The sequence below is a fragment of the Callionymus lyra genome, chromosome 18 (assembly GCF_982586985.1).
Source record: "Callionymus lyra chromosome 18, fCalLyr1.hap1.1, whole genome shotgun sequence".
NCBI lineage: Eukaryota > Metazoa > Chordata > Actinopteri > Syngnathiformes > Callionymidae > Callionymus > Callionymus lyra.
This window is the reverse complement of record NC_141835.1, coordinates 19,143,222-19,161,988: the sequence shown is the minus strand read 5'-3', so window position 1 is coordinate 19,161,988 and position 18,767 is coordinate 19,143,222. Positions and strand designations below refer to the sequence as shown.

Genomic DNA, 18,767 nt, shown 5'->3' with positions numbered 1-18,767 from the left:
AACAGCACAGGATGAGCTCAATTTAAAAGAGAATCAAACCAACCACTTTGCATTTTCGACATCTACAGGAAACCATCAAACAGCTTCAAGAGGAATTGTCTTGCATTGAAGAGGCACAGACTGTCTCTGTCACTTTCCTGGACTGGCTCAGCACAGCGAGGGGCAACTTCGAGACTGTGGCGATAAGTGTGGATGTGGTCGATCGTGTTGCCATGGATAGGAAATTAAAGAAACTCGAGGTATACCGTCTTTATTAAAAGACACTTTATGATGAATTAACTTACAAAAATCATTTCAGGCTCTACAGCTGGACACGGAGCAGGGTCACAGCTACCTGAAAACCATGCGGGAGAAGACAGAGCGAGCCATGGCGTTCTTAGAGGAGGCTGAGGAAGAGCAGCTGAAAAAGGAGGTGGACTCTCAAATGACGCAGCTAGAAGAACTCATGGCCGCTCTGCGCTCAGAGCACACCTCCCATGAGAAATGTATCGCACTATCGAAGGACTTTATGGATAAATACAAAACCCAGGCACAGTGGGTGTTGGAGACCAAAAACCTGTTGGCGTCACGAGTAGAACCTAAAGCTGAACTTTACCAGAAGAAGGCACAACTGTCAAAGTACAAGGTATGGAAAATAACTCTGAGTGAGTCACATAAGTGATATATAAACTTGTGCTTGTCTTTCTGCAGACTGTCCTGCAGACAGTTGACTCTCATGAGTCAGCTGTGAAGAGTGTCATTGAAAAAGGGGAGGTTCTTCTGAGCAGCATTCCCGATCCGACTATAAGTGACAATATGAAAACTCTCCAGGCTGATTATCAAAGCCTCAGTTTGTCAGCTAAGGTATGCACTTACGTGTTAAGTTAGACCCCTCATGCCACAGTTCCCTGTTAAGGTTTTGCATTTTCAATTCTGCTTATCAGTTCTTTCTCTTAAACAATTCTTTAAAGCTTTTCTCAAATCATGTACCTTAATTACAGAACATACAGTAATGAATAACATTGCCTTTATATTAATTACATTATTCAATTCTTTATTTTTTTCTATATTTAAGCATCAATTTAGTTAATAATCGAAACACATAGAAAACATGCTCAAATATTTTCCGTGAGGACATTCTCCTACAGAAAACCAAAAATATAGTAGTTGCAAGAATGGGAATAACATTTTAATAATTTAAATTGTACTAATAAAAACAGATTTTCTCTTCTGTTCACAACAGAAAGGTTCTAGCTGTCAAGTTAGTCGTTAACTTAGAGATCCCTGGAAAGGTGTCCATTGTCTTGGGTTTATTCATTATCCTTCATTGGTGTTTTTTTTGGTAGACTTTGATTCATCAGTGAACAACATGTTGCTTTATCTCTTGCCAATAAGGGGACCTGAAAATAAATTGTCAAACCCTTCTTAAAGTGATAGTTCACCCAAAATTCAATGTTCAATAATTTTCCACTCACCCTCATGTCGACTAAGGGTTGGCATTATTTTCAGGGTAATCCGTTACTTTTTATTGTCTTTGTCAAAAAAATAAACTGTTAATAACATCCAGATACCTTAATGGTGCTTGTTTGTAATGTCAATCTTGTATTGAAGCCTCAACGTGAGGAATTGTTTTGAATTTTCTATTTATAATTCTGTACATTTGAAAATAGTTTGAGACGAAATTTATCAGTCACTCAGTTCCCGTCTGACTTTCCTCATTCAAACACATTGTCAGTGCGCATCAAGATTTAGATGATGGCCTAGTAGCTATCCTAGCAGCGTCCGCTAAAAACAATCTTAAAACATAGACTACAGTTTTTCATCTTTTCCTCATCACACCCTTAGTCGACATGAGGGTGAGATGAATGAGTGAAGTTTTGATTTTGGGTGAATGTCCAACCCTAGTGTCATATTATTATTATTATTATTTTGGGAAAAAAATCTTCATCAAAAGTTAATTCATGCTTTGTTATAGACACAAGTCCAGAGCCTTGTGGAGTGGGTGAGAGAGCACGAGGATTACAACTGTGAGCTGCAGGAGGTGGAGAAATGGCTCCTACAGATGTCCAGCAGGCTGGTCACCTCCGAGTCCATGCAGGCCACCAATATGGAAATAGCCACACAGCAGCTCGCCAGACACAAGGTGTGTTTGAATATTGAATTGTTGAATCGTGCTCACAGCCGTGTCTTCCTCTAGGCAATTATGGAGGAGATAGCCACTTTTGAACAGCGGCTCAAATCCCTGAAACAGAAGGGAAGCGGTCTCATTTCCAGCTGTACCGACCAGGTCCAAGCCAAGATCAGTCAACAAGTAGAGGCTCAGCAGGGGGGAACCAGAGATAGCTATTCTGCTATATGTAGCACAGCCCAGCGAGTGAGTGGTATGACTTTTACTCATCCTTTCAACTCTCCTCTAAAACCTCTACCACTCCACAGGTGTATCAAAGTCTGGACAGAGAGCTGCAGAAGCATGTCAACCACCAGGACACACTCCAGCAGTGTCAAACATGGCTCTCAGCAGTGCAAGACGAAATACAGCTCAGCCAGCAAGGGCCATCTGGCCACCAGGAGGCACTTAAACAGGTGCCTCACTTGATTCTGAACCTAAGACAATGTCGTCCTTTTCTTTGTGTTTATTTCTAATGATCACTTGGCAGGTGAAACACTACAGGGCTCTTCAAGAACAGGCCAGTACGTACCTGGACCTGGTGTGTTCAATCTGTGACCTCTCTGACGAAACTGTTCGAGTTACTGCTGCAGAAGTCCAGAAAGTAAAGCTCATGGTAAGAGAATCTTCTTTTTTTTCCCTCAAAAATTCCAACCAAAAAGCATTATTAACAATGTGAGTCAGATCTGTCTGTATTATTGAATGTTGGTCCACTTAATTTTCATAACCCTTAAACTCGTGTGTAAAACTGGAGGTCCACCAAGTCCTTTAATGTGCAGGATGGTTTCCTGCCTAAATGTATTTTCACATATAATAATGCTTGTGTTTAAAAATTAAACAAAAAACTTAGATTGCTTAATAATTTTGGTACCTTTAAAATGTTTGATTTTTTTGACCAGATTGAGGAGAGGATGGCCACTGCTCATGACCTATCAGAGGGCTGGAGGGACTTAAAGGAACAGAAACAGGATCTGGCCAGTTTGTTTCAAGACATGGAGCAGCAGCTCATCAGTCTGTCGAGGCGACCGGCTGAGTTGGAGGCAAAGATTGCACAAAACATGCTGACTCAAGCACAGGTATAGACATATGTTTCGGCCAAAACCATACTTGTGATATTGTAGCATTTTTAGTATAATTGAACTTGATTTCAATTTCACCCCTAAAAGGGGTTAAATTCATGTAATCTCCCTTACTAAGCATGTAATACATATGACTTTCAACTAAATTGGACGTATGTGAAAATTAATACGTCCAATTTGCCCTTAACCTATTTGAGCTCACTGAGGGGTCACTATCTCTTCACAGGAATGCTACACTCATCTACAGTCCAAACAGAGTATTCTCACCAAGATGACGGAGAGAGTAAGCAAACTAACTCGGAGCCAAGACTCGCCAGAACACGCAGAGCTGGACCAGCTGAGCAACTCCTGGCTGGAGCTGTGTCACCTCACCAGGAAGCTGCAGAGTCAGAGGGAGGCGGACCTGCAGCGGGTCAAAGAGTACCACGACTGTATCGCTTCAGTGGAAGCCCTATTTGGAGAGGTGTCCAAAGATTGGGACAACCTAGCCAGGTGCTTGCATGAACCGTGATGATGATATCTTAGTATTGACCGTGAAATTGAGAAAAAGTATAAACTTAAAGGGCAACTAATGTGAAAACCCAACTCTTCTAACACACTCATATGTTTCAAGCCTTGAGGTCTTCCTGTCCAATATGCATCGAGTCCATCATTATGACTATGTTTTGCACCTATTATTTTATAAAGTTCTCCTCGTCTGAAATCTCGGCAAACAAGAGGTTACAAGAGCAAAGTTCATTAAGACATAATAATGGTCTTCAATTCTCCATCCATCTGTAATCACACCCTGCTTTGTTAACAACTAGTCCCTTGGAAGTTGAGACTTCCAGGATTGATGACATGTTGTGACAAACTTTGATGTTTGACCAAAAACAGCAGAGTAGATGTGGTTATGGCAAACAAGATTTAATCTGCAGAAAATAAAAAAACATTTCATTGGGTGGGGCTTAAATACATTCTCTAACGTAAATATTTCAATGGAAAGAGACTTTTTTACAAACACACACATACTGATGATAAAATAGAGGTCCAGCATCTATTTAAGGGACGCTTAAATCAAAACATTAGTTGCCCTTTTATTTGCCTGTGTCATTGCAAGAGAATACACCCTATCCACATTTAAGAAAATATCTAATTTATTATTTTGTGTCGCAGAACTGATGCTGAAAGTTCATCCCAGCATTTGAATGCTCTTCAAAAACTTGCAGTCAGACTGGAGGAGCAGAAAGAAGCTCTAGACAACCTCAAGGAACAAAAGCAGAAAGTCATTCAGCATTTGAATCTGGACGACAAAGAGCTGGTCAAAGAACAAATCAGCCACTTTGAGCAACGCTGGGCACAAATGCAGAACCTCATCGAGAAGAAGATCCAAGACTCTTTGGTGACGCTGGAAGAGTTGAGCCAGGTAGAGGTTCGATTGTGTGAGGCACGAGACTGGGCACAGGAGCAACGCCCGGCTCTGTCTGAAGCCATGAAGATGAGTCCTCCTCCCGAGCTGGCCCAGAGCTTCCTGTTTGACCATCTCAACATTTGCAGCGAGTTGGAGGCCAAGCAGCTCCTGCTTACGCAAGCAATGGCTGACGCTGACCGGGTTCTGGCACAATTGGGTCTGCAAGAACGGCAGCATCTACAGCAGCTGATTTCAGAAGCACAATCAGAATTGGAGTCGCTCAGTATAAAAGTCGCACAGCGCCGGAAACACCTGAGCAAGGCTTTTACAGAGAGGACGCACTTCCTCATGGCACTCAGTCAGAGCATTTTCTGGGTCCAGCAGAACGAAAGGAAGGCTCAGTCGGAGGAGTTCATCGCTTTGTTACCCGATGATCTCGCCAAGCAGGTCAGAACCTGCCGGAACATTCAGAGCAGCTTGAAAGCCTACCAGAGCGAGTTGACCTCCCTGTGGTCCCAAGGCCGGGATCTGATGAGGGAAGCGAATGAAGAGGAAAGGAACGAGATTCTCACGAAGTTGCAGGAGCTGCAGAACATCTTTGACAAGACGCTGCACAGGTGTGGCCAGAAACTTCAGGAGCTGGAAAAAGTACTAGTTTCCAGAAAGTATTTCAAGACAGACTTGGAGAAAATCTGCCAGTGGATAAAACAATCTGATATCATCACATTTCCTGAAATAAATCTCATGGTAGGAGATGCTGAATTAGAGGCTCAGCTTTTCAAGTACAAGCAGATCATCGAGCAGGCGGTCGAGTACGAGAACCTTCTTTTAATGGTGCAAAGGGCCGGTCAGGAAATCTTGCCCACTCTAAACGAAGTGGACCACTGCTATTTGGACGAGAAACTCAACACCCTCCCTCACCAGTACAACAACATTCTAGCATTAGCCAAAGAGAAGCAGGAGAAAATCCAGCAGGCCATTCTCACGAGAAAAGAGTACACCTCCTTCATAGATGTTACTCACAAAGCCCTGAAGGAGCTGGAGGAGCAGTTCAATCATCTCAGCTCACAGCCTGTAGGATTGCAAACGGAGGATGTCGTCAGCCTGCAGAATGATTACAGATCCATTCAAGCTGATCTCACTAACCTGGGTCTGGCCGTGAGTGAACTCAACCAGAAGAAAGAAGGATTCCGCAGCACGGGTCAGCCATGGTGTCCTGAGGAAATGACACAGCTCGGGAGCCTGTTCAATGGCCTTAAGAGGTTAGTGGAACAGAAAGTGGAGCATCTCGACGAAACCTTGGAGTCGTTCGAAGACCACAAAGCGATGGCCCTTCAAGTAGATTCGGAGTTGAAGGCAACAAAGGAGCAGCTTGTGAAGGTCAACACTGAAACTCAGTCGGCAGAAGAGAGGCTGAAAAACTACCATGCTCTGGCAGGAAGTCTCCAGAGTGCAAATTCTCACTTGTCCAGGCTTATGGAGCAGATGGACACCCTGGCACCACGTGTGGACCAGGCGGCCCAAGACGCCTCCAAAGAGCAAGTGGTGCTGTGGCAGGATGAGCTGCGATCCTTGCAAGATGCCGTTGGAGATCTTATAGAAGAATGTGAGAATAGGTTCGTTCAGAGTAAAGACTTTGAGTCAGAGATGAAGAGGACTCTGGACTGGCTGCAGCTGGTCAGGAACGAACTGGACTGTGCTGTGATTGTGGATGTGAGGGTGGAGAAGGTCCAGGAGGAGATCCGGAAGCAGCAGATTATGCAGGAGGAGGTTCAGTCCAAGTTGAGAATCGTGGCTGCGCTCAGTAGTAGGGAGAAGCAGAAGTACATCAGTGTCAATGAGCTCATCCCGGCACATGTGGACGTCAGCCTGGAGGAGATGACTAAGCTGCAAGCGGAAGTTCAGAAGGCTCTGAGCTACAAACAGGTAATTTATTCATTTTAAAGGAGCTTTCATCAAATTTTTCTTAAAAGTATCTCTATGGTTATGATTTGACTAGAAATAAAACTCAAAATATCGGAGATGGTTTAAAGTCACAAAAATGTTACTTGTACAAGGAGAGATTAATACAGAACCTTTTGATAGAAAAGATGCAAGAACTGTTTTGGTTGCATCTTTAGACTCTTTTGTAAGTTATTGATTATTCGAGTGACAAGAACAAAGGCTGGAATGAATTGCAGATTAATAACAGATTCCATTCCCATCTTAAACCAGGCAATGCTTTAAAACACAAGCAATGATTAACAGCAAATTTGACAACACACTCAAGACACTAGGTCAGTAATTTTCCACCAGTATCCCATACATTTTTTTAGGGTAGGTAAATGAAACCTTCATTAAAGCCAGAGCTTCCTGTTGGACCAAGAATGAACATCTTTAAAACCTTTTGAAGAAAATTCGACAAAAAACGCTTAACAGATTGCAACCAGTTTTGTCGTGTAATCGTGCAAAACTTCTCTCCAACAATACTCTTTGTTATTTAGATCACCTTGGAAGAGGCACTGGTGTTGTGTCAGAAGTATCACTTCAGGATGCAGTCGGCCTGCGAGTGGCTGGAAGACGCTGTGTCCTTTCTGCAACAAGCTAGTTTGGGTGTGGACGTGGAGAACTATGAGGAATGTTTGCGACAACAAGGGGACATTATGGCCACGGAGCAGGAGTTCCTTCTTCACCTGAACGAGTTGGAAGCTCTACAGCCACAACTAGGTAACCTGGTCAACCCAACTGCCAAAGAGCAGCTTCGGATCAGCATTGAGTCTGCAAAGCAGAGAGGTGTGGAGGTCCGAAACCAGCTGCAGTGTCACCAGGATGTGCTGCAAAGGTAATAATCTTCGTCATTAAATAACTCTCACTTCTTGTGGTGAAAAGTGTATCAGTGTTTTTGTGTTAAAACATATTCCATGTTTAACTGAGTGTATTTTCCACTAGTTGTGTGGTTCAGTGGAACTCATACCAGGAGGCCAGGCAGACCGTCATTGAGCTGATGAATGAAGCTGAAAAGAAGCTGACTGAGTTTTCCACAGCAAAAGCTGCGACAAGCGAAGAAGCTGAAGAGAAGCTTTGTAGTCACAGGGTATGGTGATATTAAAATGATCATTGGTAGTTCAATGCCTTTCCTGTTACCTGATCTATCACATGTTAGACCGCAGAATTATTTGTTGAATAAGTAAGTATTTCCATGATGAGCAAGAACTGGATTTTAAGCTGTATTTCTCTGCTGCCTTACCGCCCAAGTATCAAATTCTTTGGGATTTGGATGTATCTGGTTCCCAGTAACTCATCTTGTCTTCTGTGTCAACACTCAATGCTATTTTCCTTCTGCATTGCTGTGCTCGATACTTTTTACATTTTGTTTAATAGCCAAGTGTTCCCATTGGTCTTGTGACCACAAAATCCTGTTCTCATTCTTAAAAGATCAAAGATGCTGTTCTTGTTTTCAACTGTGTTTCTGCCCATTGTGTCAATAAATCCTGTTAGTGTTTGACCGATATATGACAACTAAACATTGCAATCGTCTTTGGAAACAAAGCTTTATTGAATTATTTGTCAGCATCAGAATCATGTTTATTGCTAGTAGTGTAAAAACATAGTGGAAGGCAGGTTTTGTGATGCCGTCTTGCAATTACAGAAAAGATCACATTACGAATTACGTAAATACTTAAGTAAAATAAATTAAGTAAATACTTATAAAGGCTATAACATTATTTGCAAAATTTCTTGTTGAGTGTGTAGTATGTGCTTGCTGCTCTTAAGATCTCAGAACACACAGTGGATCATGTTGTTGTCTTTTTTGTTTTTTCTAGTCTCTTGTCTCGCTGGTGAACGGATTCCAAGAAAAACTCACTGGTTTGGAGGAACAGGCGGCTCAACTTGAACTGGTTGGCAGCGACGCCAGCAAGGCCAGTATAAGTCGTTCCATGACAACTGTGTGGCAGCGCTGGACAAGACTCCGCAGCGTTGCCCGTGGTCAGGAACAAGTGCTGGAGGATACAGCCCAGGAATGGAGAACCTTCAGAGAGAAGGTACTCTTGTGATAAACTGTCTTAATTTGCTTTTAATAACCATACTTCTGTGTAGATGGACAGGGTGATAGGAATCGTCGATGAGCTGCAGAGTCGGGTCCCAGACACCGCTGTAGAAAAGGCATCCAAAGCTACACTTCAGTCCCTTTTGGACCAGCATGAGCTACTGGGTCAAGACCTGGAGAGAGAGTTCTCTTCTCTGACTCTACTGCGTCAGTACGCTCTCAGTCTACTGCACGATGTCGAGGTGCCTTCACCGACCAGCGAGCAAGAAGAACTGCCTACACTGAAAGAGATAAGGACGGTTCAAGCACAGATGGACAGGTAAAGAGAGAATAAAGTAACAATATTGTATAGTTTTAAGGGTTAGGACTGGATATAAAAGAACAAATAAATGATAAATTATTTAAATTTTCACGCATTGAGCCATGCAGCATAAACAACTATTCCGCAAATCTATAGAGGCGTTATAGCTTCAAGAGCCAGAGCGGGACACACATTTGGTAGAGATGCTTTATTTTAGTTGTTTACAGTCAATTTGTGTTACAGTTTTAAACCCTTGATGAAGAAGGATATGCTGCACATAATCTTGGCAAAGATGAATGAATGGTTGAGAATGTTAAAGAACTGACTCTATGCAAAAAATTGGTCGAACTTGACAATCACTGGGTTTTTTTTTCATCTAACTGTGTTACTGCTGTGTTACTGTGTTATGTGCTGTTCAGAAAAAAAAACAACCATTTAATTAAATGTTTTTTTATATTTCTAATCACAACATGGACACTTGTGGCTTGAACATTTACAATTCTTTCTTTCAAATACGTTAACGTACAGTAGGCACAGTATAGTCCGGAAATTACGGCAATCTCAATTTATTGGTATTAGGATAATGGTATTTGTGACTTAAATGGTAAATGTCATATTTGTACAATATCTCATACCAATCTGACAATTACAATATTAATCATAATCTGCAAAAGTAGTTAAGTTGTATCAGACATTGCTATCCACAGCCTGCCACCTTTATTTTACCACCAAATGTGATCTACAGTCCATAGCCATCATTTACAAGAGTGAATTGGTAAATTGCTCGATGTGGATCTGCCAACTCTGGCTTTGAATTCAATTGTTTGATTCCTCTGTGTGTTGTTGTGGCTCTGAATTATCAGCTGAAAGATTGTGTCATTACTAACACCTCTATTTCTAACCTAACCTAATTCATATGAAAATTAAAATCTGATGTCTTTTTCTGGATCCAGTCTCCTGACACAATCCAGGACCAAGCGTTCTCAGGCGGGCCTGGAATTGAGGGACAGGGAGGAAGTGGAGCGAGAACTGAGCATTGTCAAGGCTTGGGTGCAGGAATCCAGGGAACTTCTCTTAAACCCTACACCGGACATTGAATCTCTACTGCAAGAACTTGAGGTATATAATCAGTTGAACATTTTAGATTTTTTTAACACACTGCTTTGTTTGTTTGTACGCTAAACTGACACAATTCAATAAAGGATGGTTACTTAAATTTCTCGAACTCCTGTGTTGTTCTCGGTGTTGTCTTGATCTTTGAAGTATGTACTGTTTTGAGTATTGTTTTGATTGTTAAAGCGCTTTGTGACCCTGGTCTCGAAAAGTGCTATATAAATAAATATTACTTACTTACTTACTTACTTAAATACTGAAACAAAAAAATAATATAACTCTAGCCAACTACTGGTTATGCTTAACTAAAAGTAAACATTTTGATTCCTTCCCAAAAATGCTAAATTTCAATCTAGCACTCTTATCTATCTTTCTGAAAATGTAATTTAATTTTTTAATGTTATAACACTAAAATAGTTAAAGACTAAAAATGACTGTTAACCAATAAGACTAACAATAAATGTTGCATTCTTTCCCTTAGATTCTACATGGAGATGTGATCAATTACAGTCAGAATGTGGACAAACTGGCAGAGCAGCAGCAGAGCAAGTACCTGGACCTCTACACGATTTTACCGTCTGAGATTTCCATGCAGCTGGCCGAGGTCTCACTGGGCTTGGGCGCGATTGAGGATCAGGTGTGGCATTTTTTTCCCAATATCTGGAAAATAATAATATTGTCTAATCACATTGCGTCCCTGGTTTATTAGGTTCTATCAAAAGAGAGAGAGATCCAAAGAACACGGGAAATTAAAGAAGACTTCAGCATCAGAATTCACGACATCTCTGAGAAACTGAAGGCGATCTCAACTAAATTTAATGAAAAATCCCCAGATGTTGATCATGCAAAGGAAGAGCTCAAGGTATTTAAATGCTTTAATTTATAGAAACAAATGTTTGATCAAAACTTACTTTGTGTTTTAGAGTCTATCTGAAGACCTTGATCGCTGTCACCGCTTTTTGTCCGAACTGGATATTGGTGTTCAGGAGTTTGGACGCAGGAACCCTTTTTTGGCAAAGCAGCTGAGTGATTCCATCGGGAAACTTTCGGAAATGCATCACCACAACAATCGACTGATAGATAGCAGGAACAAATGGATAAAAAAGGTTTGCCTTTCTTTCTGCTGAAACTCTCTGCAGCACGAGCCCACATGAATCATTATTCCCAATGTGCCTGCATTTTTGACTGCACAGTCTTTCTACCACTAAATTATTAATTAAGACGTCTTCTAATTACCATTTATTTCTAAATTGTGTATTCAAACTCATGAGAGTCAAAAACACAGAAAAGTAAATATTTAAAATTTTAATAAAAAAAATATTTGTGTTGTAGCAAAACTATTGGCTGTATTTCTGAACACTTAAACTGATTAATTTGTACCCAATAGTATCACAGCAAAATTGTTGTATCTACTGTATATAATTTACTTTTTTTTTTTAAATTATCAATGCTAGCAATGAACTCAGTTTAGAAGCAGGTGGCAGTTGTGTTATAGAACTCACTTGCTCAACACACAAAGCAAGAATCGCATCATGTATCTTTGAGTGATTCGTGGATCCAGATGGTAGTGGAAAAAACAACCAAACTTCCGTTTCACGCTCCATTACCAAAATCGGTTCAGATTGAAATTGAAATCTCTTGATCTGTTTTAAGTTATTTTATTAAGACTGACAAATAAACATATAATAAATATGTAGCCTCCAAACAAATGCATCAAAGAGTAGTGGGGGGTCTTAAGTGAAGTTACCAAGTTAGACCAGGGTCACAAAACGCTTAAACTGTCAATGACAATAAACAGATAAAATACAAGCTTTAAGAGGCTAAGAAAAACAGTGACAAACACAGCAGCCGCGAGATTATTAAGGAAAAAAAGGTCTTAAGATGTTGACGGAGAGGAAGATCTTTCCAAACTTAGGATGTGATCATTAAAGCTAATCTCTGAAAAAATAATTCATGAAAGATATAATGAAAAAGAAATTTCAACATTAGATTGAGTTCTATTTTTGTCTGAATAGTTTTTCACTTCAAGTTGTACCTGCAAAGAATTTTCATGTTAGAAATCTACTGTCCATTTATTTAAAAGAAAAAAGGAATTTGAATTAGGCAGAGATCATGACAAGAAAGCAGCTCTTTGGTCCATTTTTAAGTAGAGGGCTGGTCCAATCAAATGTACTTACTACTACTATACTACTATTTACTAACGCAATAAAATGCCAAAGTTCGATTGAAATGGGCAAATGTAATGACACAATATGCAGGTGTAATTTTAACTAAACCATCTGATTTGCAAGATTATGTCCAAGCGCCGTTTGTTTGGTAAAGTTACACAATTTTACAGCTGTTCAACAAGGCAATCTGATACTAATGTAAACAATGTGCCTTGTAATTTTTTTTGACACCTTACAGTTAGTTTCTATTTCCCTTCATTTGTCCAAATATACTGTATCATGATGGAGATGCATGCCCATTTTGCCGCAAATCGAAATTATTTTTATTTTTTTAATTCAGGGGTGATTAACACAAAAATGTCCTAGTGAAAATTAACTGTATTCTAATATTTTGATGGAAACAAAATCTGACAAACTGAACCAGAGATGGTTTGAGGTTAAGATAAATCTATCGCATCAGCGTTGTTTCCTTCATTACCATTTATATTAAGATGCATTGCATTTCTGATGTTTACTTCACTGTTTTATGTCTACTTCCATGTCCTCTTTTAGGCTGCGTGTTATCTAGACGAATACAACGAGATGCTGGTCTTCATCGTGAGGTGGGCGGAGAAAGGAAAGAGTCTAGTGAGGGCAAATGTTATATGGAACTCATCCACGCACCTGCAGGAGCAGATACGAATATATCAGGTGAGTTCAACACCCTTTTTCCTAAATCCCTTTAGCATTCTAAGTGTGATTGTAACCATGGATTTCTGTAGGCCGTCCTGAGAGAATCCCGGGAGTTACATGGAGATCTGGAATCAATGGCAGATAAGGTAGAGCTTCTGTCCGAGGTCCTCCAGGTGGAGTCTATGAGTCAACAAGTGTGTGAGCTCAGTCGCCACACTGAAGAGCTGCAGCAGAGCATCAAGATTCGTCTGCAGAGCTTAGAAGACGCCGAGAAGGTACTTCCAACTATGGTTGCAAGGTTAATCATGTGATCAAGGTCTGATATTGCTTCCCGACGAAATATTGCCATCAACATGCCTTCAACACTTGAGGAAGATAGTAAGACAAGATGTAATGTAAATGCTAGTCATGTGACAATAACTATATATGACTATTTAATACCAAGTTCACGACTAAGGAGAGTAAATGTGTCTTTATTAAAAATGTGCGTGTCACATCATCAGAATGGCAGAGGCAAGTGTGGTGCATTTAGTAACGTAGGATTTGGAATGGTGCATTCAGTAGTGTGGGATAAAAAAAAACACCAGAAACAATTGCTTACTACATGGAATTACACTTAATTAACAAATGATCAACAGAGTACAGTGTGTTCCTAAGATTGCATGGGAACATGTTCTTCAGTCAATATTACGACAACAATGGAATAATAAATATGTATTTTGTGGTGTCAGCAAATTTATTTTGCTGTCTGAAAATACAAAACACCATTGACCTTTAGTTTCCAAGATTTATGTGGAAACACTCATACATGAAACAAGGTTCTGACACAATTTCTCATTTGAAGGGTTAGAATGGTTGCTTTCACGTACAGGGCATCTTTTAAAGAGCAAAATCTGACCATTTACGCATTAAATTGTTTGATTCATTACAGTACAATGATAAGTTAATTTGAATCAAACTATACACTTATATAGGGGTGTCAAAAAATCAACCATAGAAATGTTTGAGCAACTTTTTGTCTGTCGAAGAAACATTATATTTACAAAACTGTCTTCAACAGATACTATAGAAATCCCTTAATATCCCTTTTCTTTAACCAGATATATTTTTATTGTAATTTTTGCATAAATGTAAAACTTATCTTATCTTAATGACCAGTATCTTCTTTGGTCACCATATCAACATGAACATAAATCTACTTTGATTTCAAGAAAACTATTCGACAGGATAAAGTTATAATTGATGATTGCAGAAGCCTTTTTTATTGCATATTCTTGCATAAAGTATATTGAATCAAATGCTCATACTTGTTCATCCCTCAGAGTATGGAGTCTCTGGAATATGAAGTGAAGGCTCTCCATGTTGCTCTGGAACAAGTCCAATCAACGCTGATCTCTCCAGAGCTGGCCCGACAGAGTCTGAAAGAGCAGCTTGCACAGAGACAGGTATCCTTAATAATATCAGGGTTAATCTTCATTTCTACTTTTTTATCTTTTCAATAACATCAACCTACAAATTCTATTTGGCAGCGTCTGTTAGCAGACATGGAAGGTTTCAAGCAGCAGGTCCAGACGGTGCAGTTGTGTCAGAGTGCTCTGCAGGTTCCAGAAGAGGTGATGCCCACCCTCGCCATCTGTCGCACCGCTCTTCGACTGCAGCAAGAGGCCAGTCAGCTGCAGCACGTGGCCATTCAGCAGTGCAACATCCTGCAGGTGAAACAGGAGCAATGCGGCGTGTTTTATTTTCCGTGCCAAAGACGATCCATCTGTAAAAAAAATGTATTTGCAGGAGGCAGTGGTGCAACACGAGCAGTACGAACAGGAAGTGACGGAGCTACAGGGGCTGATAGAAGACGCACACCGTGTCATCCAGGACCGTCCCATTCCCACCAACAACATTCAGGAGTTGCAGGCCCAGATCTTTCACCATGAAGTAAACAGTTGCATGTGTTTGATGTACAGCGTTTAAGAACATTATTAACAACAGAAAACACTGCATTATTACAACTCTTAAACAAATGAAGTCATTCATTATTTTGTATTATTGTCCTTAATAACTAGTGGTTCTGTAGTGTTGTGTCAAATAACTATTCATGCAGGTATGAAGGGTAGTATTTTCGTTTAATTGAATACCTCTTCAGTAAATATTATATGCAAAGCCTCTTATTGAACATTTTAATTCATATTTTCTGGAGTATTTAAAATTACTTTTTAAAGTTCATTTTCTTTGTGCTATTTTCGATATTTTTGGAAGGAAAATCAACATTATTCAATTTTCCTTTGACTTTCTTTGTGTTCCCACAGTCTGTCTGAGCCTGAGTTAATATAATAATAATGATTTTTTTCTACATTTTTGGACATTTAGAAATATTCCTAAATGTTTACAGTCTTGAATTTTTTTTATATCTCAACAGTTGGTAGCTTTTTCTTCAAAAATTCCTTTGTTGTTATTTTTATTTTAAGCCGATCATCTCATCTTCACATTAAACATTTTTTCCCACATATAGGCATCGAACATGAGGTTCAAATAAGTATATTTTAACCTGAATTCTATTGAAAAATATGCTTTCAGAATACTACAATACTACAATTACAACTTAAATTTTTTGCAATTATACATTTTATCATTCCAAAATAATTATAATAATAATATCAATATATTTAAAGAACAATACACACTCTGTGTATATAAAGAAACAATATATATATTATATATTATATTTAAACAATTTAATAAAGTTTTACCTTACCTTACCTTACCTTATAACAACCATTTAACTACTTTAAAGCTAATATTTAATACTTTAGTTTATATATATCTATATATATTGTTTTTTATGTTGTATATACTTAAGCCATGCACCAGTCCTTCTCTATACAATGTTGTTTTAATGTTGTGATTCTCTCAAATGGTGTAAATCCACCCCACTTCAGGTGTGTTTAGCTATGAACCTCTTTCAACCTCCTGGAACTTATTTTCTTCCTGCTCTCTCAAAGGAACTGGCTTTGAAGATCAAGGTGTACCAAGAGCAGATCGCGTCGCTGAACTCCAAGTGTAAAATGTTGGCAGTAAAAGCAAAACATGCGACGATGATGCTGACAGTCGGAGACGTGGAGGGGCCGCAGGACGCCAAAGGAGAACAAACATCTAAATCAGCAGCTGTCATGGTAAGAAAACATCGGTGTGATAGTGATGTGACACTTATGTTGGTCAATCCTCTCACTATGAGGAGTTCTTTCCATCTGTAACCATCACGTCTCTGTCAGATGACGGCTGGTCGCTGTCACACACTCCTGTCTCCGGTGACGGAGGACTCCGGGGAGGAGGGAACCAACAGTGAGCTCTCGTCCTCACCTGTCTGTCGCTCACCGTCACCAATCAGTCAAACTGAAGCCACGACGACCCGAGTATGTGTTGGTGACGTCCCAATCACACACTTTAAACTTCACTAAAATAAAGTTTGTTCATCTGAAATTTCTTTTTTCTTTCAGATGGGCCGAGGAACACTTAAAAGAACTCCCATCCAAGAACTGTACGATCCAACGTTTGAGTCCGTGGCAAACTTGGACGACTTGCAGCGCTCATGGGAGACTCTAAAAAATGTCGTATGTAGCTGGTTTCTTTGATTTGTTAAATAGATCCGTTCATAAACCATAGTCAGTGGAATAAAACATTCAATAGCAATGTCTAAATAGAACAGAGAAAATGTACATATTTCTTGAATTGTTGCACGTTCAGCTCACATTTTAGAACGTTTAGATTTTGGCCAGCACCAGAAAATGACAAAAATGTGGATTGTGTTGTGAAATAATGTGTGTGTTTGTGTGTGATGATCAGCTGATGACGCTGTTTTGAAAACAGACATTTACTTATATCTTAATTCTGCCATCAACAGGTCAGTGAGAAGCAGAGGTCGTTATACAAAGCTCTGGAAAAGCAGCAACACTATCAAAGTTCTCTTCAGTCAATCTCAAACAAAATGGAAGCTTTGGAGTCCAAACTAAACGAGCCTGTGGAATCCGATAGAAGTCCAGACAGTCACATGAAGACTCATGAGGTGAGCATTTGTTCTTGTCATCATTCTCTTATGACCTCAGCAAGGACATTGTCATTGCCGCATCTTGTGTGTGATGCAGTCGTGCAGCACTGTTCTCGTACTAGTTCAGGGAGTCAAACTCAATCACACAAAATCCAAGTCACAGGCCAAAAAATATTTAGCATATTCACCTGATTTTGATGTTTTCTCTTCATCCTTTAAGGAAATAATTATCTAAACCCTTGCATTATCTCAGGGTCAAGGTGAGCCGAAGGCCAAAAAACAAAATCAAGATGAACGACCTCCGACACTGCATATGTACTGTATTTATGGAAGCCAGGGAGGTTGTTCATCTTGACCCAGAGACAACACAAGGGATACCACAAACACGTTTGTTTTTGGGCCTGCGGCTCACCTTGACCCTGAGATAACATAAGGGTTAATTATCTCTAATAAATTCCAGTTTTACTCGTATTATTGACATCTATAGTCTCCATCCTTATGTTATCTCAAACAGTGGCTCCTTTATTGGTCACTATATCAACATGAACATTCATCCAAGTTGATTTTAAGCCAATCATCCTACGAGACAAGTGGCCAATTCGAGGGTCATGATTTTGAACACATGTCCTACTTTTGTATTTTAGGTCTGTGAGGCGCTTTACAAATAATAATTACTTGCTTACTTCTGTTTTCTGAATGTTATTTCGGAATGCTACTGCCACCTACTGTCCCATTGAGCTCATTGTATCAAATATTTTTCAATTGTCTGGGAACTTGACTTGTTGGTCCTTTCCAGGTTCAGTCCTTAGTTTAGATGCGGGAAAGGTGAGTTTTGTCTTGAGTTAATTGGTTGATTTTTTTGTCAGTGTCTCACAGAGGAAATCAACACAGTACAGGCTGAAATAAACCAACTGCAGGCCAGCTTTACTGAAGACCTCTGCTCTTCTGCTGCCAACTCTGACATGGTCGAGCAACTCGCCATGCAGTCGTCTCTGTCCGTGTTGGCGGAGAGGATGACCACCATCCACATGAAGGCTACAGGGAAACAGCAGCTGCTTGAGGTATTGACACTCAGTATCTTTTGGGTCACTTTGACGCATTAATATATATATATATATATTTTTTTTTTTAATCACAGGAGCATGTGAGTGAGCATCTGGAGGGACAACGCCAGGAAGAAGCCATTCATCGCTACCAGACTCAGGCAGATGAACTGCACCGCTGGCTTGATAGAATGCGCGGCTCTGTTTCCTCTATTCTAGACCCCGTGATTTCAAAGGAGATTAATGTGGACGACCAGATCACCCAGTGTCAGGTATGTTGCAATTTAACAACATATACAAAAAAATCATATAAAAAAAAATAATAAAGACAGAGTTCTGAATGAATACATTTGTATTTGTAAGGGTGCACATCTAGTTGTAGTGCTAAACTATCTTTCGAGCAAAGAAGTAGAGACGGACCAATTTTGTCAGCTTAAAGAAAGAAGATTAGTAGGTTATAGACATGTTCCTAATGTAATTATTCATGACAAGTCAAATACATATAAATAAAATATTTAGGTTTGAATTTGTATTCAGCATTGTTGAAATAAAAATATTGATGATATACATAATTAATAATTATACAGCATATTTCCGATCCACAGTTATCCCTTTTCTTCAGTCCCTTACTAACACAATGTAGCGTTTTAGTATTAGTTTTGTATATGAGTGTTTCAACTAGTTGCTAGATAAGAGATCTTGTTAAATTAAATACATGTTGACCTTACTTTTAAATTACAGGTGTATTTCGTTTTTTAACCAAATGATCAAAATATCTGTATTTAGTGT

General features: G+C 39.6%; 1 protein-coding gene across 1 annotated transcript in view; it reads left to right on the top strand.

Moving 5' to 3' along the window:
• Nucleotides 1–18,767, top strand: part of syne1b (spectrin repeat containing, nuclear envelope 1b) — an 87,170-nt gene that overhangs the window by 38,505 nt on the left and 29,898 nt on the right. Inside the window, exons 67-95 of the mRNA XM_087779630.1 lie at nt 69–239; nt 299–625; nt 691–843; nt 1,955–2,122; nt 2,177–2,353; nt 2,416–2,562; nt 2,637–2,762; nt 3,046–3,222; nt 3,452–3,717; nt 4,381–6,541; nt 7,099–7,436; nt 7,544–7,688; nt 8,419–8,637; nt 8,693–8,961; nt 9,897–10,062; nt 10,538–10,693; nt 10,766–10,918; nt 10,980–11,162; nt 12,777–12,914; nt 12,986–13,171; nt 14,219–14,341; nt 14,426–14,608; nt 14,685–14,828; nt 15,893–16,063; nt 16,163–16,303; nt 16,388–16,501; nt 16,792–16,953; nt 17,802–17,996; nt 18,074–18,250. Of these exons, the coding sequence (XP_087635756.1) occupies nt 69–239; nt 299–625; nt 691–843; nt 1,955–2,122; nt 2,177–2,353; nt 2,416–2,562; nt 2,637–2,762; nt 3,046–3,222; nt 3,452–3,717; nt 4,381–6,541; nt 7,099–7,436; nt 7,544–7,688; nt 8,419–8,637; nt 8,693–8,961; nt 9,897–10,062; nt 10,538–10,693; nt 10,766–10,918; nt 10,980–11,162; nt 12,777–12,914; nt 12,986–13,171; nt 14,219–14,341; nt 14,426–14,608; nt 14,685–14,828; nt 15,893–16,063; nt 16,163–16,303; nt 16,388–16,501; nt 16,792–16,953; nt 17,802–17,996; nt 18,074–18,250 (7,236 nt within the window). The remainder of the gene's footprint in view (nt 1–68; nt 240–298; nt 626–690; nt 844–1,954; nt 2,123–2,176; nt 2,354–2,415; nt 2,563–2,636; nt 2,763–3,045; nt 3,223–3,451; nt 3,718–4,380; nt 6,542–7,098; nt 7,437–7,543; nt 7,689–8,418; nt 8,638–8,692; nt 8,962–9,896; nt 10,063–10,537; nt 10,694–10,765; nt 10,919–10,979; nt 11,163–12,776; nt 12,915–12,985; nt 13,172–14,218; nt 14,342–14,425; nt 14,609–14,684; nt 14,829–15,892; nt 16,064–16,162; nt 16,304–16,387; nt 16,502–16,791; nt 16,954–17,801; nt 17,997–18,073; nt 18,251–18,767) is intronic.